A 27,586-nucleotide genomic window follows, 5' to 3' on the forward strand; every position below is an offset into this window, starting at 1 on the left:
ATGTGGCTTAGCATAAAATGGCTCTCATCTGATGCACATAGCAGTTGTGATGTCATTGCCACTAGCAAAGGAACCAAATGTAGTGATGGTTCTGAAATGTAATTAATAGCTATAAAGTTCATTCCTCTTTGGAGTTCTTACAAAAAGGTTTTTAATTTGAACCAAAAACTTTGCATCTCATTTTTAAAGTCCACCTACTAGTAGATAGTTAGAGCCCAGAATTTAGTACCTTTGCCAATAGGTTTTGATAATCTGACTGTGTGGTTTCCTGGGAACACTATAGTTTAATGCTAGCAAGGGAACAGAGGGGTGTGGACAAAAAAAGATGGTATCTTGGTCACTTAACTCAGCCTTGCCTGTTGTAGAAGTGTGCAAATAATGACCATTCTAAATAAATTTCTGGGTTCATTAAAACAATTTATAACACAATCAATTTGCATTTTGTTCTAGCCTTTTATTAGTTGCAATTATGGAGATACAGTAGCCCTGTTTACACAGCTCTAACAAGTCAGGACCTCTAGTACATTATTGGCTTGACCCTCCCCCCTACTTGCAGTCCATTCTCAACAGAATCAATCTGAAGTTGAAAACATTCCCTGTAGGAAATGTACACATCCTTGCTTATACAAGAACAGAACATAGTAATAAACTTTAGCTACTGTAAGTTGCAATTTCAACTTCCAAAGATCAGCTCTGACTTGTCATTGCTCTCAGCATGTTCACAATGAGATCAGAGTGCTTCAGTGAGGACTCAGATTCTTTTAACTTGAGAAGGGACATAGGTGAGCATGTTATACTTCACTGTTATTCAGAGCTCAGATTCTACAGAGATAAAATGAGAGATGCTCACTGTTTAACATGCATTCAAAGCACTGCCAATCTAAAATGGCTGCTCAGTAATACTTTAATTGCAGTTTCATGGAAACAAATTGCTATTTAATTACAATAAGCTTTTCTGTGGCTTAGCTGGACTGACAATAAGACATACACCTGGAACCAAAGCAACAAGCAGTAGCAATGGCTATCTAGAACTTTGTGCTTTATAGTTTCTGGTAATGAGGTCAGTCCAAGAACACAACCACTTAGAGATAATGCCACACTAAAGCATGTTAGTACTTAAAATTAAAGATTGTGGCATCCATTGACTTTCTCCACCCCTCCTCCTCCCCTCCACTAGAGCTGTTTGGAATAATGGCATATGGCTGTTTGCCAGACTGATATATAACTCTTGGGCAGGAGAGAATAATATAATTTGAAACTAATTTTTTAAATCATAATAGCAAGGGATATGAACTCATACTATATTGGCATTTAAATACTAAAAAAAAAATTAAAATTCAACCTAAAATTAGTTGGTGCAAATTTTATCAGTGTTAACTAATAAGGCAAACAGGAGACAAACTCAGTGTGGTTAATATTCTTAATATGTGACTTAATTTTAGAGGCTTCATTCTGGTGCGACAGCCTCATTTTATATTTCATAACATACTGCATAACCTGTTTAAATATTTAAAGATAAATCACGAAAGATTGGAAAGACCATCTTGTGGCAAACAGAATTTGGTTTGGAAAGGCTTAATGTCCCAGTGCCTGCTGGGATGAGTAAACCTCATAACTAGACAGCTGGATAGGTAAAAACATTAAACCCTTTTAGGGAGCAATCTTTTTACAAAATTGCTTCATTAATAAGAGTGACAATTTATATGATTGAGACATTTATGCAATATAAACAGAACATTTTATCAGTTCACTATGATTTCAGATTAGTAATTTTTTAAAACAGCATTCATCTTTGAAAGTGTGGAAGCTCTTTCTAAATGACACTGTATTTGTATGGCTTTTCAGAGCACCAAATAGCATATATTTCACAGAATCAGTGTAGTAAACATGTGATAAAAGGTGAACAAGTACATGTTTTTCCTTGTAGACTTCCTTAAGAGGGGGAAAAAAAAAATAGTACAAGTTTTCTCTCACATAAGGACAAATCTAAGTGGTTCCAGGAGCCTTCTATCCACACCTAGCATCCCCATTAAAGCCCATTTTATTGTTTGAAATGCCTCTGGTTTCAAGGAAGCGTTTCACCTAAAGTAAGACTACTACTTAAATATGTTCCATTGTATATTCATAGCTCCATTAGTCCTCCTCCAATTTAGCACATCAAAGCAAAGGCTTCACCACTTGCATGCGGATTATGCTAACATGAGTGACATTTGTAATCTTATAGGTCTGCAACTTACGAAATGCTTTTAAAGCTTGCTATTAAATAGGTAGCTATGCTTTACAAACCAGTCATATAATAGTTTATTTAAAGCCTTTAATGAACTTCAACCTCTACATCACTAAATGCCATACTAAGTTATTAACCATCTTCTTAGCATTTCTAGGTTATTGGACAACTAAAAAGCTGTACATGTTCAATTTAAACACTCTACCATGAGTGCTTATAATGATAGAATATAAAAGATGTCTACAGTCGCATTAATACTTGAATTCTATATTCGTATGTCTCAAACTATCTTTGCAAAAAAAATTAAAGCAGCACAATTTGCAGGATTCTACCTAAAGATTTAATGCTGGATCAAAAAAGCTTAGAAGCATTTTCAAAATCTGTAATTATGTTTTAAAAACAAAGCCATGAAAACTATCCATAAGAGAATTTTTTAATGCTACACACTTCATGCACTCAGGCATTTGTTTTTTGTGCTTGACAGTATATGATAAACCAGTCTCTCCTCCCCCAAAGAAATGTCTTATTTTTTCAAGCATTGACGTGTTAAAAGCAGATATTTAGCAGACTTTGTAAACAGAGAAGTTCCAAGAAGTAGGATGCGAAGAGAAGCTTGCTGTTGGTTGTTTAGATACACAAAAAGCTGGACTTAAGGTTAAGTCTCCCATCAGCATGACCAGAAACAAACACTTAATGTGTCATGGCTGCTCTGTAACTAGGCAAGATGAATGAATAAATACCTTTTTAAAAGCATAATTAAAAATGTGAATAGAAAATATTATATACTTCAAGCTTGTTAGCCTATGATAAAAGTAGTGACTTTTGCTAATGTTTAACAATGTTGCAATGCAGTAGAGGCATCTCCCAGGCCTACTTAACATTGTTCCCCGGTATAAGGCATACAACATATGTCCATAGGTTCATAATATAATTATTTCCACATCTAGCAAGAGCATGGAATGTTTTTTTCTGAATGCCCCATAGTTAGCCAATTAGCATTTCAAGGAAAAACTAGGTGAAATCCTACTTCTCCTTCAAACTAAAAATAAAAAATAATAATAACTCAAGAACAGATCACATTTAAGATCATGTTAGTACCAAAAAGGCCAGGAAAGGGCATTTTCTTCCCTCAAGACCACTGCTCTTCAGTGTGATTTATTCTCCTATAGCCAAGATTCAGAGATACTACTAAACCTTCTTATAGGAATACCCAATTCAAAAATTGGGTCAGAGAACACATACCCCTTTGTTGTGAGTTCTTCCTATAACATTTATATATATAGTGTTCCCTTCTGAAGAAGGACTGGATGAAGGAAGACTGTGGTTACTTTTGTACATACCAAGATTCATTGCAACATGGCTGAACTGTAATGATATGCTTGATATGCTCAGAATTAATATTCTGAGCAAAAAAGTTTTGGAGTATTGCTCTGTACCTCTGCCAAAAGTGACATGGTTAAGTAATTTGACAAATAAAGCAACTGCTACATAAAGTTTAGAACGTGGTATAACAAAGCAAAGCTTTTAAAACCCAAAGTCAATAAAATGTTTTTGTTTTAAGTTTTTATTATTTAAATACACCATACTAGAGCAAATGTCTCTGAAAATATCACAAATAAAAGATTTTTCTTCATTCAGCAAATTAGAAGTAGGTGAAAATTTCTACACAGTAGCTGCTATGAGCCTGACTTTTTTTTTTTTTGCGCCATGGGAAGTAGCAACAGTAGGACAAAACACTTACATGCATACATACATTGTATTTTACAGAGATACAATAAAAGTGTTTGTGATATTCTATCACAAAAGCCACATCTTTCCTTTATCTCATGTTCAGTTTGATTGAAACACATTTCCTTACAACACTTAAATATACAAAGAGCAAATAGAATGTTGTTAAGGTAAAACACTGGGTACAAACTCTGGCCAGTGCCTTGCTAATTGTTAACGAGTGTAGAAAGCAGATTCAAATGCTGCTTTTAATTAGCTTCTTTAGACATTTTCCCCACCCCCGCCCCCAAAGATGTCCTCCGGTGGATCTTTTTTCATTTTCTCTACAGTCTCCCATTAGCCCAGGTTCATGGAGTCCTTAATGTTCATATTCAGTCATTTTAATACACCAATAAATGTAGGAAGGGCAATCAAGAATAAAGAAGGTGCAATGGCATGGAGCTGGCATTGATGCTAGCTACAAAGGTGACTTGTCTACTGGAGACATGGGATCCATCTGTGATGAACAAAATTTGAGATGAAGGCACGCATTCTGCATTACTCTGACCTTTTAGCAGACCTGTAAGAAATAAAAAAAAAAAAATGGGCATCTTAGCTAATAAGCTAAATTTGAGATACGACTGATAACATAACTGCTTGTGTCTTCTCTTTTATTCACGAATCTCTTATCAGACCACTTTCCAACTGCGACTTGATTAAGGCTTTCTACACTAGTCATTCTGCCAGTAATGTTCAAACGCTGAAGAACTAAAACAAAATATTTCCTGCAGTTTTTAAACTCGAAGAGACAGTAACAATAAGTGTACTTTCAGAAAGTTTCAGGTTGGAAATCGTACAGTGAAAAAAGGTGTTTTTCTGGGCCCCTATTGAAAGAAATGAAATGGTATGCCTGGCCTTTGAAGAAGCTAGGAATATGATCTTATAATTGGAAGAAATACCGTGTGAAGCAAGAAAGAAATACAGCCAATATCCTCCCAAGGCAGCTTTGGTTTATATGCTGCATAGCACAAGAGCTAAATATAGATATTTGGGGATTTCCCCCCGCCCCCTTTTAAAAATTCCTCATCTGCGATGTTAATGTTACATAAACATTTTCATATATGAAGTCAAACGGTCTTCCACACTGATGTGTTAATGAATTGTGATAATTAAAAGTGCCTAGCTCCAGAGAAATCTAACTTTCATAGATAAAGTACAATGATCATCCAGAGTCTTCAAATACAATCTGTTGGCAATTACCAAAATGAAATAATATATATTAGATTTTTATGGTTTTTAAATGACATTTCGAGCTTCCCAGGAAGTTCTTTTCACCCTTTAAGTTACTAAAAGCCTGAGGTCTAGTAGTAACTGCAACCCCCCACTTTCAAGCTAATTAAAGTGGAGGAGGCTTGGAGGTTTAATTCCCGAGAGCAGAAGCTCAGTGTGAGAAAGGTAATTTGTCTGTCCAGAACAAAGATTAGGGAGCAGCCAGCAAGCATATTTAATAAATGAGCATCAAATAGCCTCTACTATGGACACAAACAACACCAATTATGTAACTATAAGGGAATTGTTGAGTGATATGTAAATGAAGATTTTCTTTTTAAAAAAGATCTTTTCCAAGAGATAGAATAGCAAGACATAATCTAACTCATACTTTATTTAAAAGTTTAGGAGCTGAAGGTAAGTGAATACGCCAAACATTGCCCATGGGTGGAAAACTTCCATTTCCCAAAAAGTGGTGTAAATGCTGTAACAAACAAGAACTATAAAAAAATCCACTATGACTTCCAGAAATAGTCTCCACCTAATTCACTATGTTCTCTGCAGTGGACAGCACTCCCTCCTTTAAATAATGTGGCACCTGGGACCTTATGTCCTGGCACTCTAGGGCTTTGCATTGTGCTTGTAAACAGCACACAGTTTAAATACTTGAATTTATTTTTTCAAAACACACAGAAAATAATGAAAAGTTATAGCTAAAAGCCTTTGAACATAGCTTAAGAAGGTGAAAGGCAGGAAGAGTCAGTATCACTGCACGTAATTTTCATATGAGAAGCATCCTTTTAAGTAGAATTGGGCTATTTAACTCAGACTTGTGCCAATCACTAGTATAAACTCTGGCTTTCATGTGGGACCTATATCGACTAAGACTGTAATAAGTTGACTCCATAGTTGTCAAATATGGCTTCATACATGTGCAAAACAAAAAAAAGTCACAGTACCAAGAACCTCATACTTGTATTAAACTCTCCTTGGCCTCCTAATAGCTAGTTAGCTATGAATAGCTGTGCTATATTCTACTTTGCTCATAATCTTTAGGGAAAGAGCAAAAAACCTGAAGATTGATTGGTCTGTAACGTTTAATACTGGGTATCGTATCTATTTCAGCTAATGCTGTCAAATTGGAAGTATGTTTTTACTCAGTAGCCCATAACATAGCTCTCTGGAACGTACTTCTAATATGTACATTCTTATATTGTTTTATGCATTTTAAAGAAACATTACTTTTTTGGCACCTTCCTCTTTAGTTTCCAAGACTAGAAGTCAGACAGACTCCAGCTCATTTCCTCACATAGATTTCAGTTTTCAAAGTTCACATTACTCCCCAAATTATTCATAAGATACACTAATTGTGAGATTTCTCTCTCCAATTTTCTCCTTAACACCTCTGTCTGCTTCATCATATACTGTAGCAATGTAGTTAATAGCCAATGATAGTGATAATGAGGCCCTGTTCTTATTAAATGCTTCCTCTGCATTTAGCTCCTAGCAGGATAGCTGCAATTTTGCAAGCTACTCAAGCCAGTTTTACTTCTCTTTTCTTCACTGTGTCTACTGGTATTACTGTAACTAAATCATTTTTGTTTTGCTAATGCATAGCAAGACACTGATAAAAACTAAGTGACTATTTAGACACCCATTTGACGTTGCAATAAACTTTACAACCACACAAGGCAAGTGAATAAAACACCTCTTTTCTCAGAATGGCAAACTTTTTACTACTATATTTAAAGATGAATGGTTTTACCTATATTTTGAAATAGTTTTCTGCAACTGTTCATTTAACAGATTCATTGCTAGCTAGTCTGCATTATAGATTTGTTTCATTAAAATACACAGTAGCATAGATCTATGAATCTTTACATGCATTTGTACTTCCTTGAACAGACCTCATATTCTTCATCACTCCTAAATAGTTATGCAGAACAAGTAATTAAGACTCAGTATTCAATCCAGTTACTCTGACAAACAAATTAAGTAAATAAAAGTGTTCATATTTTGATGTAATTACTGTTCACTTTCTAAGAGACTGGAAATATACTTAAAATTATTCAGTACATTTGTGCACAGTAAAAGACAAGTCTATAGTAATGTAGCAATGCAACACAAAACTGGTCAAAATTAGAAACCAGTTCATGTTTTCCTGTACAAATTTACCCACTAAAGAAAGAAATAATTTAAAATTCTTCTTTTGTATGTTACAGAATACATAAGAAGCCTAGCATTTTCCCTAGCTATTTTTTAATCTTCTGAATTCCTGTTTGCAGATAAATGTTATTTTTTGTGATCCTTACAGACAGACATTAATGAAGTTCCTATTGTAAATCTATAAAGAATTACCAACTGAAGTGTGCACTTTTTGTTTCAGTGCAATAACTCAGTGCTGTGTGATTGCCTGGGTTAATGATGAAAAAGTCAAATATACTATCAGAGCTGATGGAAAAATCTATCACCAATCTGAAATTAAAATTCATCTGTGGTCAATAAGATTTAATATCCATGCAAGTGGCGCTGTAAAGAGTAAATGAATCAATGTCATCAATACATAATCAGTATGAAATATGAGGTGAATAAAATTATGTGCAAGAGAGTCATACATTCACTCTTTTCTGGACCAGTGTGGAATGAACAGTCTCTTAACTGAAGGTTGACAGTAATTGTTACAAATTAGGCACAGCAGTTATCAAAATGCACTCACTTGCATAGCCATAGGACTTATTAAGGAGATGAAAATAGATCTAAAACTATCCAGTTCTAGAGGTACAGGACAACTGTTGATACAAATTTTTCCCTCTGGTACTACATAATGTGTATACTCATAATTTACTTGCAACTATGGACCAAGAGCTCAGGAATACACAATCTCTACTGGAGATGTTAGTGTTATAGAGTGATGAGAGAATAAAACTTTGATTTTATGACATGTAAAACATTCAGACTACTTTTCTAAGGATACCATAGTTTTGGAATATTAGTTTAGGAAACATACTAAGTGTAATATGTTAGTCTGAAATGGTATGTGCCCTAGTTTCTATTAATTCAGGAACCTAATCTTCATAAGATATTTGTTACCATAATTAAAGGATCTAATTTTCCTCCCACTGTAACCTGCTCCCTTGCAATCCTTAATCTCAACATTTTAAAAGGAAATGCTTCTCTTCAAGACAGTTTATATTAGGGTTTGCTTCCCACAACCCATTATACATTACTAGCTCAATAGCTATACAGCTAGAAATACCCAAATCTGAATAAACTGAACTCAATTAATACAACTCTCATATTTAAGGATTTATATTTCCTCCAAAGTCTTATAACTAAATTCAGTTATTCAAAGGCCCCTTTGTGCGTGGGGGGGGGTGGGGGAAGGGGGGAGGAGGAGGAGGAGGAAGAGAGTGGAGGAACAGTGTCCACTATTAGGTTGAAAAGAAATTGATCTTAATTTAACTCTAATAAAGCTTATTAGTAATTGCTGAGTATTCACCTTCTGGTCTGGCAGTAGTGGATTGCTCTGAAGTGAATTCAAATGGCCATTGATGAGAGCTGTAGGTCTATCATGTTCACAAAATAAACTGCCATTGATGTAGTGAAACCGGTCTCCTGGGACCAGGCGATTCCGGCAGGTAGAGCATGTAAAACACTGAAAAGGAAAGACAGCAAATGAAACTGGCACTAATTAAAAATGCTGCAGGTTTAAATGTTATTCTTGAGAGACTATTAGCAAAGCATGAGGTCTGAAGCTGCTTAGTTTCTAGTATCGCCAAATATAGCGTTTGTCTTACCTGCTGTTACAAAACTCAAGTGTGGTTTTACTGATTATTAGGAGGACAATGCTATGCACTATGGGAAGTTTTAGAACACACACTCTTATTAGTAATTATTGCCCTGCACATTTATGAATATATGAAAGATGCAGAAGTTATACCATGTAAGCAGCACATAGTGAAGCAATACTATTAACAAAGTCAACAGACAGGAGACCAGACCTACCTTAAGATGATAGACGTTGCCTTGTGCCCTCATGACCAGCTCACTAGCAGGAATTGACTGTCCACAAGCGCTACAAGCACCACTATTTCCAAATAACCTGAAATAAGGGTGATGATCATGAATGATTTAATACACAAGAGGCTCTTAACATTGTTTTTGTGCATCAACATGACAAGATATTATATAACTATTTTAGACTTCGACCCCAGTTTTTCAACTTGTTTACATACTGTAATGTGCAAGATACATTTCTGTATAACCGGAAGCTTCACCCTACCTCACAGACAGGGATGCACAGAATTTAATCAAAAATATTGACTTGCACCTCAAGCAAATATAAAACAATTCTGTACTACACACATTTTATCAGATTACTGGGTTCATCAGAAGAAAAAAAAAAAAGATACAATTCATGACTGGAGTTTAAATGCACTGTGTCCTTGAAATTATATGAAGAACTCTTTTGTACTTTAATCATATCTTGAGATATGAGTCATCAAAAGGGTTAAGAGGATTTGATTGTATATCTAAGAAGACATCATGCTCAGTGTATTGAAACTCCAGTAAACCTCCATCAGTGCAGAGTTTCCATTAGAAACTCTCTGCAATCCAGGTTGATATATAATGTGTATGGGTTAACCTTTTCAATCATGGTGTCAACACTTTAGATTTGCCTCTGCTCATCTCTTTCATCCTAACCTTCTCTCTCTCTCTTGATAATGAAATGCTTGCTCCAACTTCCCTCTATCTGCTCCTGAGTCCACAATTTAGATTACTTCATCTCTGCTAGCAACAAACTGAATGAAATTTCGATTTGAGCAGAAAGTAATTTACCGGGATCTGGACCCATTTGTCATCATATCTCTCTGGGTGTTTGCTGTATCACTGCAGTTTTCCTATGCAATCAAATGAGACCACAACATCTGCCATGGGGTTGGGGGGAAGGGAGAGGGAAGCGTGTGTGTGTTAGGCAGAAGAGTAGTGAAGAAAAATATATACATAATTCTTCAAATCCATTTAAAGGCACAACACTCTGAGTCATGATATAATACATAAATGAATACTGAACTTCCACTTTCACAGGACAAGTTAGCAAGAATTAGAAAAGCTTTATTTGTTTTTGGCATTCTCCTTTTAATATCCACAAATATTTATAAAAGACGACGACCAAAATCATTTCATAGTGAAAAGGGAACCTGAACTAGTTGGCAGGGTCACAGACCCACTTTCCTACATAATGTAAAATCAGAGTAATAGGATTTACAAATTAATGTATTGGTGTCATAATAAATATTAATATTTGCATTTCCTTCCTATCCAAATAAAGTCATAAAATTCTGTTTGTGTCAACCGAGGAGATGTGTTACTACAGAATACCCATAATCTGAATGATTGCAGCATGCCTCTGTATAAAAATAATTGCTTTGAATTTTCAGAATCGGGGGTTGCAGAGGAGGCTTGTATGTTCAAACTACTAATTTGCTGTCGCCACTTTATTGAAAATAGCCTGTAAGTTGTTATTAAATGTATCGACTGAACGACAGGGAGAGTAGTAAAACTGCCCCTTAAGATGGCTTTTAATAGGAAGCCCGAGAAACAAATTTTGCAGCAGCATCGATTTGAAGAGTTCAATCAAAACTCCATTTCAAAACTAATTAGTCTGAGATCCACAACACATTGACACGTTCTTGCAGAATCAGAATGGTTACAAAGGGAAAGCTGAACTAATACACTGTCAGGACCTCCTGCCAAAGGACTGCACTGCCTCAAACCTATGGGGCCTTTATTATGGTATCATCTAAACCAGAACCACTTCGCAGCATTTACAAAAACTACCGAGATTGCTCCCAGAGCTTTCCATCTTTTATTGTTACTATCAATGAAATTAGGAAGAAAAGGGGTATGGGAAGTAGCTTAAAGGCAGAAATGGGACTGTTATCACATTACTAAAATAAAACCCTAATTTGTATTTTTGGGTCCAAATTTGACAAAGGTATTACGGAAAAAAAATGAAAAACAGAAACTTACAGCTAAATGGAGAAATGACATTTCTCCTGGGGAGGGAAGGAGGGAGGGAGGGGAGAGAGAGTGTGTACACACACACACACACACACACACACACACACACAGTCTTTCATAACCCCATACAACTGCACCATACAATTAAAAATACAGCTTTTAAAATACTGATCTCTGTGTGCCACTTTTCTTCATTAAGTACTCATTTATTATACAATTCCCCCTGAATAAAATCAGTTGTACATCTTGACTGTCTGTCAAAATGAATTTTAATAATCAATGTAGACAAACTGTAATCCAGCAGCTTTTCACACATCTTTCCCAATCATATTTCTAGAACAATTCAACATTTCAAAGAATCACAGCTGAAATCGTAAGATTTACAGAGATTCATAAAAATTACTTGCAAAGTTAGAACATTATTACTAAATCTATCCAATGCTTGGTCTAGTATTTAACAAGAGAATGTAGCTTACGTTGTCTTTGCCGTTGATATGAATTCTCTTATTTTGTAGCAGCTTTAACAGAAAAGAGGTTTATATCTTTAGAGAAGTTTTATTCCTTTTTACCAAGAACTAAGTCCACTATTGTAACTGTCCCTTTATTGAAAAGTTTTTACACTGTTTCTGCAAGGCTGGAAAGCTAATTATCTAACCAGAGGGACCATCCAGGACAGCGTTTGATTTAAAAGGCTTGAGGCTTTAGGTACTCAATTAAGTAGCTATCGGTCTCAGACTGGACTTTGCTGGAGTTAAAGAGAAAAGAGCCCATTAATGGGGAGAGATACCCCAGGTCAAGCTAATTAAAGCCAGGGGACTCTTTAATTGCGATGACAGAATTGGTTTCAGTTTTCTCTTTGGGTCCTCAATCCTAGAAGGTCGTTAAATATTTCAACATTTGGGCAAGGCAATCAATCACAAACATCAAGAGGTTCCTTATATGTAAAAGAACCTTCCTTTTCCTCTTACAGCATTCTACCAACCTACCTTAAATTAACTACCATGTAGTTCCTACACAGCCCCCAACTGGCTATCAGAACTTTGACAAGAGGGGGTCAAGGGGCAGCAGGAAACCTGTTCAGTCCAGTCCTACATCTTACTACCCAAAATCCCTATGTTATCAATAGAAGTGCTACTCAAGTATACTTTAAAAAAAAAAAAAATTAATAGATTTCAGGAGTTGTTTCCAAAACTGTAGAGACAGGCACAGTGAGTGCTATCATTCCTTTTTCCTACACAGTAAGGCACACATTAGAACCCACAGATATTCATGCTTATCTGACAGAGAAAAAGGCACCTCCAAAACTACTGATCCATAAGCGACTGGTTTTCCAGATTTCCTATATTCTGCAACAGCTATGTTAAATGTAATAAAGAAAGGCAACACAGAAATTGTGCCTAGAGCCAAGTCCATTAAAGGTACTTCAGAATAACTGGAGGCTGAGCACCTTAAAAGCACAAGAAGCTACTGATACTTAAAGGGGGGCTGTGCATAATGGCAAGTGCTGCATTAGAGAAGGGGGGAGGGAGAGGAGAGAAGAAATCAGCCAAATTACGCTTGGTTAATTCAGAGTAACAGATCTGCCCCCAAGTGAATTGGAGGCCTTGAATTAATTCTGTTATGACAAATCAAGATAAACGTTCCCCCTAAATTGCATGCGATTTAATTAATTTTTGAGATCCTGGGTTTTTTTTTTTTTTTTTTTTCCCCTTCTTCCCTCCTAGCTAATAGTTCACATGCTCCTGTGCTGTCATTGTGCTTGAGTGGGCAGACTTCAAAGTGATATTAAATAACCAACTATTAGATTTACCTAGCACGTCCTATTGGAAAAGCGCCATTTAATTACCTAGCCTGTTCAATTAAAGGGACAGCATTCCCTGAGCATAGCAGCTTGCTGTTGATTACCAGGGAAATGAACTCGTTGCCCGGCGGCTCCCGCCCCTCCCCAACCCGCACGGCAGACTGCGGCTGCGGCCAGCCACGTGAATGGCAACGAGGAGCCCGCTCCCCTCCCCCTCCCCCTCCCCCGGGACTGGGCTCCCGCGCCTGCCCCGGCATGCCAGCGCGCGGCTCCACACTGAAGGGGAGGCCCCGTGGCGGCCGGGCCGGTTTCCGTCAACTCTGCTTGCCAGCCTGGCCCGGTTGACTCGTCTGAACGGATGAGCTGCGGGGATTCCTGCAGCTCCAGGGAGGGGCGGGGCGGGGCGGGGGCGGGGAGGGGGGGCGCGGCAGCACGTTGCGAGAGTCCCCCGCCTCCGCTTTGATCCTTGCGTCCCTCCCGCGCCTACCTGGGAGAGAGACAAGCCACCCCTTCCCCACCGCCCTCGAGGGAGGGGGCAACGCACGAGACCTGGGGGCAGGGGAGGATTTGCGGGCGCTGCCCCTTTAAGAAGAGCCTGGTTAATCTCTTCCCCTCCTTCCCCCCCCCCCCCCACACCCGTTAGAGGCCAATTTTGTTAATTAAATGTTTTGTTTGCGACGCGGCTCTCATTCATTTCGGACACGTCACTCCGAGGAGATCTAAGCCAGGGACCTGATCTCATTAGATAAAACGTATCAGAACGAAGAGAAAATGGAGGAGACACTAATTAAAGCTTTTAATTGTGCGGATTCACTGCCACGCTGCTGCTTTATCTGGAATCTTAAGGTGGGGAGGGCTGCCACTCTCCTCCCTGCACATGCGTCTCCGGGGGGGGGGGGGGTGCATTCCCATCTCCCCAGCCAGCCCGGCCGGCCTTCAGTGACAGCTGCTGCAGCGCTGTGGAGGGCTGTTTTCGAAAACCACCGCCCCTCACGTCAGACAGTTTAAAAGCCCCTTAATAAATCGGTCTGTGGTCCCTGCCCCGGGTTGGGAGCGGCCAGCCCCTTTCACGTGGCGGCTGTTGGGCTGATCCATCCTCTTTTCATTGTGATTCACGTCTAATTTTCCCCTGTGGCTCCAATTAAGAGTTGTGCCTATGGATTTGGCCTCAGATAAGGGAGTGGTTGCAAGCTCCCTCCACAGCAATGGAAGAGAGGGCCCCAGAGAAACAGACATTTGCAGAACGCTGCCAATCTAGCAGCATCGATTCAACACAAACGTAGGGAGAGGAAGAAGAGTCAGTTACACCAGCAAGTCGTTGCGGTCCCATGTGGAAGACGGCTGTGAAGGCCAGGTAAATAAGGATCATGATTTTTAGCAACAAAGTTCTCTATCCTAATGCAAGACTTCATGAATCGTCCTTGCATATACTATCCAGTTCAAAGAAAAGGAGTACTTGTGGCACCTTAGAGACTAACATTTATTTGAGCATAAGCTTTCCTGAGTTACAGCTCACTTCATCGGATGCATCTGATGAAGTGAGCTGTAGCTCAGGAAAGCTTATGCTCAAATAAATTTGTTAGTCTCTAAGGTGCCACAAGTACTCCTTTTCTTTTTGCAAATACAGACTAATATGGCTGCTACTCTGAAACCTATGCAGTTCAAGTTTCAGAGAGCTCCGTTCAATTCAGGTGTGTGTGTGTTTGGTAAGTCAAATTACACAGATCCAGAGGAACCAGGCAATGGAACAAGGAGATCAATTCAAAACCCTCACCTGATAAAAACATTTCATTCATAATTGCCTACATTAAAATAGTGGGTATTAAATTATGGCCACACAACTGGAGATTCCAGTAAGCATGCCTGAACTTGCCTTGGGGATACAGGGAATGGATCTTCTCTTTTTAATTAGTAGTAATCAGAAGTGAAGGCTTGTTTGATGGCCTTGGTTGAGAGATGAATCTGTACCATTCAGTGCATCTGAATGGTAGTGTCAATTTTTCCACTTCAAACAAACCTCTTTTCTTAACACCGTTCTGCTCTATTTAATTAGAATTCTGCCAGGCTTATGCTGTTGCTTCAGAAGAGGACCAGAAAGCACCATTATAAACCTGCATGTGCTGATTTCCTAACATTTACTTACAAAAAAAAGTGAAATTAATCCCTCAAACATCTATTTCTATTTAGCAGAATGAGGATGCAGGCTTCTAATAGGACAGAGGATTCATCATCAGAATAAAGAAGCATCCTTTTACTCCATTATTTTAACTTAATGAGGTCTCCAAGAAAAGTATTCCCACAAATTCAGCCCAGTGCTGCATCCGGATCTCTCACAATTTGGAGTACAAGGTAAGTGTTTCATTAGAAACAAACTTGGAATATTTATAGCAAAATGATTTACACATGGGGGGAAAACTTTAACCTTTACTGAAAGAAACCTGGAGTAACTCTTGATATTTACAGTAAATGAAAAGTCAAAAGCATTTAAACAAAACAACTGTCTTAACTAGGAATTTATCTTATGCCAGAACGTAGGGGCTTGGCTTTTTGTATTTTAATTACTGGATATTGAAAGAGAACCTCTCCTTAAAGCATTCATGTGCATCAGTCTATCAAAGCATTTACTCAAATTAAATGTGTAATCCTTCAAAATGCCTCCTTTTAAATTAATGAGTTTAAGGAGCTTGAGTTCACCTGAAAAGATCCTATAGGCACCTGACCTCCTGAATTCTTTCCATTCATTGCATTGAAGCTTGTTGGAACAGATACTATACTGTAGTTCAACTAATATAAGATTAATGGGGTTTAGTTCCTCAGCCATCCCCCAAATCTGAGGCATGTGAACAATTTAAGGAAATCACTTCCCCTAGATTCTCCCAGCTTTTTCTATATTGAAAGTTAGAGAAATGTGGGTTCAAAGCCTCTCTATAACAATGTGAAGACAAACATTACCAATGTTTTTTTTGGCTAGAAGTAGAATCTCTGGCCCTCCAACTGACGGTTAATCAGCTCTTTTACAAAGAGAACAGAGAATGAGTCATTCTGTTTCCACTCAAAGGAGTCTAAAGGTGCTTATGTAAATATCATAATTAATCAGATACTAAAAGGCAGGCATTTCATTATTTAGCACCTCTACCACAACCTTATTCAAGCCCAGGATTTTAACATTTAGGGTTTAGAGATTCACACTTCACCACTACAACAAAGATTAATTTAGCCTTTCTGATTGCTGTTTATTTTTAGTTAGAACTTGTTTTGTGCTGACAAGCACTTTCAAGTTACAGGGCCTCCAATCTCTTCTCTTTGCTGGGCAGCCCAAACTGTGGCTGGAGAAAGAGCCAGAATTATTCTCTTCGGTCTTAAGGAAAATCTTACCCTCCTTCCCCCGAAGTCAAGGACTGACCAATCTGCATCTCTGATTGCAGTGGAGTAGGAACTGGCCTGACCTCTCCTCTGCTATCCTGCGAGCAGGTACAGAGTTGCTCCCCGCCCCTTGCTGTGCAGCCTCCTGTCTCACCTGATGTAGTCGTTTCTGCACAGGATCATACCGCTCTTGGTGTAACAGGAGGTGCCGATGTCCCCCAGCTGAGCCTGGCAGCAGGAACACTTCAGGCATCGGCTGTGCCAGTAGCTATCCATGGCGTAGAGCAAGAAGCGATCCGCGATCTTCCCCCCGCAGCCTGCGCATCTTTTCCACGAGAGGGAGCCAGCGGTGACCGGGGGAGGTTGCGAGCTGCTGCCCGGGTTCACCATGGTCTGCGTAACACGAAGAGAAGAGGGGGGAGGGAGAGGTGGTTAACTCCAGGCCACGAATCCTGTCCATGCCCTTCCCGGTGCGGTAGAGGGAAGCGGGGGAGGGGGGGCAAGAGAGGGGGGACAGTGCAAAAAGGACACTGTTACTTGTCTCGGGCTTTGTTCTGGGTCCACGAGCCTGCTCCCCTCCCAACTGGTCACCGGTGGCCTCAATTTTACTGCTGTCACGCCCTCTTAAAGTGAGGTTCTGGTGCACCCCAAATGCACGTGCACACTGGGCAACATGTACCGAACTTCGTACCCCACCTGGAGTCCCAGGGGTCCGGCACGCTTGACATGAAAACGGGAGAATGGAAGCGAACAGCAAATTGGCCCGCAGCCCTGCTGAAGCCATGTTCCCTGCGCAGGCAGAGCTCTGGGAAATGTAGCGGCAGTTCACAAGTTGGGAACAGTTCAGAGTTTTGTGCTAAAAGGAGAGAGATGGGCAGCGTGAAAAGTTGTGAAACTGGTTTTTCAAATCTCCAAGAGCGGCTTTCCAAGCCATTGTAACGCCGGCTGCATGATCGTCCCAGATCTCATTTTTATTTAGAAAAAACAGTGGAGTGTTTTCTCTAGGGGTTTTAGGACACTGGACTGAATAAAGGATAATTGAACTTTAGAACTCCTATACAAACACTCTCCACTTTTGTCTCGCTAATCTGCCCTTGATCAGCAATTTAAATGCTAAACCTTTGTTACGCCAAAGGGGAAAAAAAAAAAGTTTACTGATAATATACAATAGACCAGAACATTCAAGTGCACCACACTCAGGCTGGAGCATGGCTGCCTCCAAAACTGCTGAAGTGCTTCTTCTCCCTCCCCCCCCCCCCAATAAATGCTTTTTAGAAGCGGGACAACTGGGAGATAATATAGGAATCAATTCATAAAGCTTATTCTAAACCGATTAATTTGTTGCCTCCAATCCAGAGTCCAAGCAGCTCCTAGTGTTCCACTAGTCATTTATAGTATAAACAGATCAAGTTATTTACTGCCAATTAAGCAGCATGTTTTGTCTTTGTCCTTTGTAAACCTTATGTGCTCATAGCCAGGCATCTGGCTATCTGCTAAAGCCATTCAGACTGATACCTTCAAAGGAGGGAGGGTGAACTTTTCCTGCTCACTGGCCCAGCTTGGCTACAGGGGAGCCAGAATTTACATTCCTTAAATAGGCCGATTTTAAGCACACATTTCCCCAGAAAGAGTTCCCGAACTTCTGTCCAGCGACCGCACAACAAACCAGAAGAACTGCACCAATTAAGCTGTAACAAAAACCCTGAGACTTTGAAAAGAGAACCACTCTAAAAGCCATTAGCATTGCATTTATCTGAATGCATCATATACCTTTATGTAAATTGATTTCTGATGCATTTGCTCAAGGAATTGCCTTTTGTTAAGTTTCTATCCATAACCTAAGCGAAGCTGCATTTCCTGCTTTGAGACTTTAAACCTTTTTAAAGTTTTAAATAACTTCAAATCTCTAAAAACCCAAGACTCCAAGCTGCCTTTCCCCAGTCTTGTTGACCAGTAAATATATACTATATTTTAAAAAAGAGGAAACGTTACACTGAGAAAGGCATCCAGTAACCCTATTAAGCTAAAGCTCTTAAGAACAAGCAATACCTTAATGCAGATTAAATCTAAAAGAAATGAATCAAGAGGACTGACCAGAAAGTGACTCCCCTGATAACTAAGGACGGGCCCTCATCAAGTTTCATGGGGGGGAAGAGGGGGAAAAGAGAAGCTTTTAACTTAAATAGGCTTACTCTAGTAATTACATAGCCAAGCAATTTAGGTCCTGGGATAGAGTCAGTGAAATAGAAAGCAGAGCTGGCTGCTAGAGGCAAAATAAGCCCCCTTTTAACAATGTCTCTGGTGTTTTTTAATGGAGACCAAGGGAGGGACAAGCGCAGAGCTGGCAATTTGTAGTTTAAAAAAATGGATGCTTAATTCAGGTCTTGGTTTTAATTAGGCGATTCACCGGATTTCTCCTAGATTGAAACAAAAGACGGGGGGGGGGGGGAAGAGAGAGAGAGAAAGGGCAGGCAGAGAATTGGAAAGGAGAGAATTAGGGAGCTCACTTTGATCTTTCCTGCCACTGTTTCAAAATAGTGTTTACCACAAAGAGAGCGGGTGGCGGGCCCTCACACCCTCCTCTTCCCCTCAGTTCACCACTGAGCCAGGCAAAGCCCCTTTTCCTTTAACAGCCGGGAAGAGGGAAGAGCAGCAGCAGCAAAGGAGCCTTTTATAAGCAGGGACAGCTACAGTGCGCCCGGCCCCGCTGCTGCTCGGCTCCCCCAGAGTTTACAGGCTCCCTCCTTCAGGCGACCGATTGAGTTTACTCGAAATCCGAGGCGATGCGGGGAGGGGGGGGGCGCAAAGAAGACAGAGCGCATGCAAAGAAAGAACCCCCTTACCTGTTTCCCCTCTATATTGCAAGAGGTCGGGGAGCCGCGCCGCTCTGGTTTATAGGGTGGTGTGTCGGGGGGGGGGGGGGGGTTTCTTGCAAAGAACCAAACACAATGCTCGCGTCCGCCGGCAGAGCTCCCCACTCCCGTCAGTGGCAGCCCGGCTAGCAAAACACAGACGAGAGACGTGCGCCAGAGTCCTTCCTCCAGCCCCCCGCTTCCCTGGAGGGGGAGCCGCGGCGCTCAGTCCCGGCCGCTGGGCTGTCGGCACAGGGCGCCGCCGCCGCAATCGCTGGGTAAGTTTGGCAATGTGGCTTCACTTTGTATCGCTCCCCCCGCCCTCAACCTCCACCCTCCTCGGCCGGGTCCGGAGCCTCCTGCAGCAGAGAGCCAGCCAACCGCCCGCCGCTCGGCGAAACGCCTCGGGGCCCCGGGCACGGGCAGCAGGAGAGCGGCCGGGGCGAGGAGCCGCTGGTGCTACCGCTGGGGTTCCGTGGCGGCGGCGCTGGCGCTGGCAGGACTCGCAGGGAGGCCCCCTCTCCGTGCGCGTCTCTTTCCGCCGCCCATCCACATGTGTTACTGACAGAGCAAAATCCCAACTACATCCCAGCTCTGCGCCCACCGTCCGCCGCGCGCAGCCAATCCGCCCCCGGCTTGTTCAGGCGGAATAATAAAACCTGCCAATCCCCGCCGAGACAAAGGAATGAGCGAAGGCGAGCGGGGGAAGGGGGGGGGAGAGGAAGGAGGGAGTCAGGTGGGAAGCAGCAGCCTGGCTAGGGAGCGAGGAGAGGCTGTGCTTGGTGCTGCCGATCAGCGTCACGGGGGGGGGGGGGGGGATTGAGCATCCTCTGCCCTCACTGACCGGGCTGCCGGCTCTGGGGGAGGCTCATAATATTACTGCCCCTTCCTCCCCCCAGCGGCGCTTCAGGAACTTATTTGAAAGAATCATTTTTGATCGCATAGAGACCCCCCGCCCCCGGGAACAGGCTGTAGTGGGTCCTCTTTAAGTGTCTCCGACCTACCCTTTATCAGCCCTTTGATCGTCGGCACAACACATGCCAACTGTTGGGCTTTCCTCTTGCAGGGGGTTATATTTAGAGCTATTCTCCCTAAGCACTCTACAGGGGAAGGAATATTACTCTTCGCGTTTAAAAGAAGCTGCGGGGGTGAGGGTCCACATAATCACTAAAGAGACAATCCTGCTTCTTTTGGCATCAAGAGCTGCAGACTCAAGTCCTAATCTAGTTTCTCCGGATACTGTTGTTCAGAAATTAGTGCAGGCACTTAGGATCATATTCTAGTCACACACAGCTCCCCATGAAAGGTGTGTATCTAAGGCCAGAATGTGACCCTTTGATAAGGAGAAGAGGAGGAGCGGAGTTGCGAGTAAAATGGCTCTCTAATTTTGCCAGGGGGATTGACTATATCAAGCCACTGATTTTTAAGTACTCCCTACTGAAATCAATGGGAAGTTCTACTGAAAAATGAATGCCCCTATATAAGACAGTATTATTAATACTTCATAAAGGTTTAAAGGGAGAATATGTTCTACACTTAGCTGGCAGTTAACTGCACAATGTGCCACTTGAAAAGTACAACTGGTGCTCTGAAGACGAAACCCAAACAGTACGAAAGCCAATTAAAGGAACTAATATTCAGTAGTTATACACCGAGTGGAAAAATTAAATATTAATTGCACAGTTCTCAAGTCCCCAGCATAGCACACAACATACGCAAATATGAGGGGGGGGGGAAATTCCAAGTAAAAATTAGTACGAAAGAAGCTTTAAATAGAAGAGTGGTTTTCAAGGAGGGGTCTGCACACTATGTCTAAGATTTCCAATGGGGTGCACACCTCCATTCAAAATTTTTTTAGGGGTCCACAAATGAAAAAGATTAAAAACCACTGACCAAATTCAATCCAACTTTGGGGGTTCTATTCTTGCAAACAGTAATCCCTGCAAGTAATGGGAGTCCAGGGGTAACATTTTGCAGGTTTAGTCTCTTATTTAGTATAGGTTTCAGAGTAGCAGCCGTGTTAGTCTGTAGTTGCAAAAAGAAAAGGAGTACTTGTGGCACCTTAGAGACTAACAAATTTATTTGAGCATAAGCTTTCGTGAGCTACAGCTCACTTCATCGGATGCAAGTGAGCTGTAGCTCACACAAGCTTATGCTCAAATAAATTTGTTAGTCTCTAAGGTGCCACAAGTACTCCTTTTCTTTTATCTAGTATAGTCTCACACAGTGTATGGCAATATGCTTTACAGAGCAAAACACAACTAAAAGAGTGAGATAAATAATCAGATACATAGGATTCATTTATTTAGCATAAAAAGTTTATAATCTCAAATTACTTGTTTAGCATTTCACGTAAACAACAATAATTAAAGTTAGAACATCAGATTTATGCTGGTCAGAATTAAATCCAGATTTTTAATAAGGCACAATTAGTGACAATATGTTAGGTACCTTTTAAAAATATCCCAACACTAGAATGAAATGAACATTTAGTCATAAGTATCCAAGGCCTACTTCACCAGGTGGAGCAGTTGGTTGCTTTGGGCAGTAAAATGTTTAGTGATGCCACAGTGTGTGACTAACAGTGCCCAGGGCAACACAAAATCCTAGAGCTGTTTCTGTAAAACTAATTTAGAAGTGATATATTCACATATGTTGGTGAGAAGATTTTAGTTGGGGATATTTATTTGCAGATGGTGTATTTGTACTAATATGAAAACTGCATTATCTCCTTGAAAGAGCAAAAAGTAAATGTTGTCACTGTAATCAAAATCCAGGTGTACTTTAACCACAGCGCCACCTATAGGTGTCCTTTATTTCTGCATCTTGTCCTTAATTGGACCAAAAAAAAGTTAGATAGAAAAATGTTTAGGTAAAAAAAAAAAAATCTATAGGAAAACAGTTGTGGATGACATAGATATAAAGTTATATTTTGATGACATAGCCATTAAATATTATATTAAAAATCAGAGGTACGATTTAAATGTAGGGAAACAGCCAGTCTTTCACTATGCATTTCCCCAGCATACATACAACACTTGACTGGGAGCTCATTGAAGAATAGGAAACTTCATCAGAAGTGGACAAGGGATATGGTTAAAAATGAGGGATCCATTTCTTTATCATGTCCATGTAATTTATCACCTAGATATCATCTCCACAAATATACAAATACATTGTCTCCACCTAAATATTTGTCATTTAGGTTCTGGTACAATTTAAAACTTAAAGTGACAAGGTACATTACAGATAACAACAACTGCCATTGCCTGTGCTCTGACTGGCTAACAGCAGTCCAAACAGAACCAAAGCTAAAATAAATCAAAATCTTAATTATCTAAATCTGTCAGGTCCTGAGGGTTACACCAAATTCAGACTCTGGAGGACCCCTAAGGGTTTCTCACAGGGAAAGGTTTTTTTGTTCGTTTGAACCAAGAAAGCTCTGTTATTGACCCTGATGAGTTTACCAGTCTTCAATATAATGGTATTTTGTAAAATGAGAGACACACTGCCAAGCAGCCAAGTCCTAGACCATTTAGGGTTTTAAAGATGCTTCCTAAACACCTGTTAGGATATATTCAACTCTGCATTTCCTGTAATATTTTCATCAATTGTGATTAATTAAAAAGCACCTTAACTAGGAGCATTTTGAAGAATAATATTCCAATTTTTCTTTTGTGCAGCATCTGCTGTTTCTGAGCTGTCACCTTCATTGCTATGTTTTTCATTGTGTGTCACAATGTAATTAGTCAGTTCAGCACACTCTTGTTCTTAGCTGAGGTGTTTCTATGGTAAGTTAATATAGTTCTGTGTAACTAGTAGTTTAATAGTGGGCATAAATGTGACCATCGACTTCAGGTGAGTTGAGTCTATAAGGTTTCAATCCATCCGGTATGATTCTCCCTGGAAGACTCTTAATTGTGGCTGAATAAATAATATACACAACACAAAAGAAAAATCTGGCTGCTGCTAACATGGCATTTTAAGAGTCAGGGAAAGACTCCTAAAGTGGCTTGGATGAAAGCTGCTATCTGAATGGCTGAGAGGGGTTCAACTAAGGTTGAAATTACTTCCATGCCCATGAGATAGTGTCCAGGGAGTGAAGAATCCAGGGAGTGGAGTTCCTCTCCATTTCATGGAATGAGTCTCTCTTCTGTCTCTAACCTATGCAGAATCCTGTGGACGTTCAGTTGTCTTATTTCTTTTCCCCTAGGTTCCTGGACTATTGAGGTGGCCACTTCATGGAGAGATCCTCCTTGTTGCACCCCTGCTATTCTCTGTCTCTTCCAATCTATACCTTTTCAACAAGCAACCAAGCCCTTAAAGCAAACTCTTCAATCCCATGTCTCTGGAGGCTGCTGAAAATAAACTGCCATATGCTATTTTTAAATACTGCTACTTTGCATTAATATAGCCCCTTATATTCCAGGATCTCAAAGAATTTTAAAACCTTACTGAAGTATGCCTGGTAGGGTTGGTATTACTGTCCAATTTCTACTGATGGGAGAAAGAGCAAAAGACCATAAAAAAGAGTCCAACAGAGCTGAAAAGAAAATCCATACAACTTCTAGCACCTTCCTCTAACCACTAGCCCATGCTATCTGCTCTAAATAGCAAGTTGAGCTATTTTTAGAATAGACATAATATGTCACTTTGTTCGTGACAATATATCACTTTGTTCTTCAAATCCTTAGTCACATGAGTAACATTACCCACAAGAGTAGAGAATCCCATTGAAACCAATCAATCAGTCAGGACTTTTCATATAGGTAAGAGTTTACAAGATATGGCTCTCACATCACCATCATTGGATCCACAGCTTAGTACAAAAGTCAAGTAATACAAATTACACAAATATATATATAATGGAGTCACTTTAGGAAGAGGTAATGCCAGCTAATTCGATAAAGCATATGCCTTTAAAATGACATTGCCAGGAATAAAATTATTTGTAGTTACTTGCACTAAGCTCAGATCCTCAAATATATTGAAATGGTAACCAGCCATATATGTAAGAGCCATTTATAAATTAATAAATAGATATTATAAGGTTGTAAGTCAAGGGCCTATGGGCCGCAGGCCTGTATGACAATTCATTTAGCATAGATAAGGCCTGGATATAAAATGGCAGTAATGATGTGGGTAGTTACTAAGTTAGTTATTTTTAACCAGTTAGTTTGACCTTAAGTCACAAGGTAAGTATTACAGTAAAAAAAGTGGTACATGATGAGAAAAGGTGAAGTGAGGTACCGAAAAAGTATTCCCTTGGAATCTTAGAAAAAGTTTAAAAGGATGTTGAGCTTAACTGAAACTTACATGTACTAACTGCAAGTGGCAACTAACCGATGTAAACGTTAATGAGTATAATGTAAGTGATTAATTGACCTGTCAAAGATAGGGACCCCATTATCATCAAGGTGTGGTACAAGGAAAGAAAAAGTTGAAAACATCATTGAATGTGCACAAGGTATGGCAGGTGTTAGTGTAACTCCTTGTAAAGGATATTACCCATTTTAAGGGCAGTGGAACACACTAATCTGATGACCACACATAGATGGTCTCATGTATGCCGGGGGTTCCCTGAAAGGGATGATGTGAGTATGTAAGTGCTGTCCATTTTGTATTGGCTCTGTCTCCTTTGCTATATTGCAGAGTGTGTGATCTTGTTTGTTTCGCTAATAAAGTTTGTAACATTACTAATCAAAGAATACATAATAGATTGTTTCTCATGTGCTCCTCATTCTACTGACAACTTTACTACTGTGCCTGATTGAGAGGCAGAACCCTTTCAAGCTACTGCACAGTATGTAAAAGTAAATACTCCTTATGAATCAGGCAACACAAATCAATGCGAGTTAGGCCCCTACATTTCTTTGAGGCTCTGGGCCTAACTAAATAGAAATGCACACAAGACTAGTTAAAGAATTGCTATGCCATCACCTCCTCCAGTACAAGTGGAGAGTTCTGTTAATAGAATCTAAGTAGATATAATCTGAGTTTGAAATTATATTATATTTAAAATTATAGGCCCTTTGAAGCTACCAGAATACACATATTTAATAATAAGTTATCTACACCACATCATCTTACAACTGAAAACTTAAAATGGACTGAAAATTAGGCATTTTATTGGATTGTAATAAAACAAGACACTTCTTTGCAAGTTAGGTTTGGTAATTTATATCATTATAAAAGTGTGTTTACAGTTAATTTTTGTGATTGCTTATTGTGATAGCAATTTTTTTTTCATAAATATAAAACTGGTTAGAGGACATGCCTATCACTCAAATGTCATCTTTAAAAAGAACTTTATTATAAAATAATTTTAAATATAAATGTATACTTAATTTACCTTTGAAGAAAAACAATGTTGTTTTACCTAAAGACTCTCAAAGAAAACTGGTGAAAACATTAACTCTATTCACCAGACCACCATTATAATAAATGGCTATATTAGAAGGATGAACAGCATAATTCAGGGCTGTCTAAAATATCTGAAAGATAGACAGACTCTGCCTATGAAGTACTTTACATTTACAGAATTAAAAGAATAACCAGATAAGAGAGCTTTTTTAAAAAATAAGAGTCGCTAATTTAATTGACTGAAATGTGTTTGCTAAATGCAGGGGTACATTTATAATGGCATAATTTATACTTCTGAAAATAAATCATGTTTTATAATACAATTGTTTCTGATAAATCACTAGTTCTTCTTTCCAGCTTCAAAACATTCCAGGACAGGAAGCAAGTTTGTCGATTCTCTCCGCCTCCCCCACAAGAAATCACTGAAAATATATTAAATATTCTCTACTCCAAGATGACAATATTTTCTGTAGCCATTTTAAAAATCTCATTAGTCAAAAGCCAGGTTCCCACACCTACACTCCAAATGTTGGAATACATTCTAAGGATACTTTGGATTTTGATTTCAGTTGTTTCTGGTATGATTTCAGAAAATATGCCCAGAAGGAAGTTGTTAAACAACGCTATCCTGGAAATAATTGGTTACATAGGAAAAATAAAAATAACTAACTCTTGCTTTTATACATATTTCTTCCAATTAAGTTTAAAATATTTAAAAAAAAATAGAAATTGTATTCAAAGGAAAACTCACTCATACTTATTACTTTTTGATGGTGTCTAGCTAAATAAATACCATTGAGGCAGCACTGAAATTCCTTCTTACCAGTTCTGTCCAACGATACATCTTAGACTATTAGAATATCTGCTAGTTATCAACTGAGTCAGGAATGTGGTGAAGTTTTGATAACTTCTAGAAGACACTAATTTATAGAAGGAGGAAGTCCACGATGGATTTCTTACTTATCAGTATATAGGACATTTATTGATGGCCTTTTTGAGGTATCTTAAACATATGGAGGAATACTTAACTCGAGCTATTCTGACTTCACCCCTCCAAAGAATAGGGCTTCAAAGGGAGTCCAAGACCCAAGGTTCCAGTGATTTTATTGTATGTTATAATATTTCTGTGAATAAGCATCTTCAGCTAATATGTTTGAATGCTTCCGATGTCCTCCTGATGATCATTTATGATAAGACTGTGACTCTAGGCCTTATTCCTAAGAAGTCAGACAAAGTCTGGAACTCAGTATAAGCTAAAATGTACAAAGTATGCTTTCCAGCTCAACTTAAAGTTGTGTTTTAATATAAGGGCAGCACATCATGGGAACAGAGAGAGGGTTACAAAAAATAAACATTGAGCAGCCTGGTTACTTGTCTTTTACAGAAATTATACATCATATCAAAGTAGTTATAACACAACTGTTACTTTAAGTTCCCTTAACTGGAAATAAGATAATAATGACCAACAATTCTTTCATTCTGTGGCTACGTTCATCATATCTCAAGTTTGCAACATTTACTGTGTTCACTTTTTTCTTATGGTGGATTCTATTACACAAATATGTTTTCATTATTATGATTTCTCTATTTTATTTATTGCAACATTGCTTTCTGGAGAAATTACACAAGTTCTTATGCTCTCTATTCAATTTTTAGATGTATCATACATCACAGAGACGGTTTACTAGAGATGGTTTACAATTTATTTAAAGTTAACTCCTTAATAGTTATTTCTCAAATTGCATTTATTACATGTCTAGTATATATGAATCTTTACTGCATATAAAATATTGCATTAAGTTTATTTAAAAAAAAACAACCTCCCTCTTTTCCCTAAATTGTTCTTGAGAACTTGACTGAACACTTCATAACAACAACGCTATCATTTTATTATAATTCTGTAGCTTCTAACCATCTTATAAACAATCTTACAATTAAGATCTAATGTTAATGGAATAAAATGTTGTCATTGGATAATGG

The 27,586-nt window shown here is 39.3% G+C and overlaps 1 protein-coding gene and 1 long non-coding RNA gene across 3 annotated transcripts; one reads left to right on the forward strand and one right to left on the reverse strand.

The window, feature by feature from the left end:
• Positions 1 to 3,775: 3,775 nt before the first annotated feature.
• LMO4 (LIM domain only 4) lies at positions 3,776 to 20,132 on the reverse strand. Of its 2 annotated transcripts, none has more exons than XM_038413467.2 (5): positions 19,235 to 20,132; positions 16,546 to 16,784; positions 9,209 to 9,305; positions 8,703 to 8,858; positions 3,776 to 4,514 (listed from the first exon to the last, which is right to left on the reverse strand). In XM_038413467.2, the coding sequence occupies exons 2-5, from the start codon at positions 16,779 to 16,781 to the stop codon at positions 4,506 to 4,508; spliced, it is 498 nt and encodes a 165-aa protein (XP_038269395.1). In that variant the 5' UTR covers positions 16,782 to 16,784; positions 19,235 to 20,132; the 3' UTR covers positions 3,776 to 4,505. The 2 variants fall into 2 exon arrangements, with proteins under 2 accessions (XP_038269395.1, XP_043346459.1); XM_043490524.1 differs by lacking the exons at positions 16,546 to 16,784; positions 19,235 to 20,132 and adding exons at positions 11,704 to 11,745; positions 13,074 to 13,387.
• LOC119860145 lies at positions 13,968 to 25,872 on the forward strand. Its single transcript, XR_005294440.2, has 3 exons — positions 13,968 to 14,382; positions 15,216 to 15,377; positions 23,457 to 25,872. It is a non-coding gene; the product is annotated as an uncharacterized LOC119860145 (long non-coding RNA).
• The last annotated feature ends 1,714 nt before the right edge of the window (positions 25,873 to 27,586 follow it).

The sequence above is a fragment of the Dermochelys coriacea genome, chromosome 8 (assembly GCF_009764565.3).
Source record: "Dermochelys coriacea isolate rDerCor1 chromosome 8, rDerCor1.pri.v4, whole genome shotgun sequence".
NCBI classification, from domain to species: Eukaryota; Metazoa; Chordata; order Testudines; family Dermochelyidae; genus Dermochelys; species Dermochelys coriacea.

Excerpts from the sequence above, each read along its gene's own strand:
- LMO4 (XM_043490524.1), bottom strand. The coding sequence starts at position 13,285 with ATGCCGGGGCAGGCGCGGGAGCCCAGTCCCGGGGGAGGGGGAGGGGGA. Across the intron at positions 11,746-13,073 it reads CCTTTAATTGAACAGGCTAG|CTGCTACAAAATAAGAGAAT; the intron begins GTAATTAAATGG and ends TTTCTGTTAAAG. Across the intron at positions 9,306-11,703 it reads ATATCAACGGCAAAGACAAC|GTTATTTGGAAATAGTGGTG; the intron begins GTAAGCTACATT and ends CCCTTATTTCAG.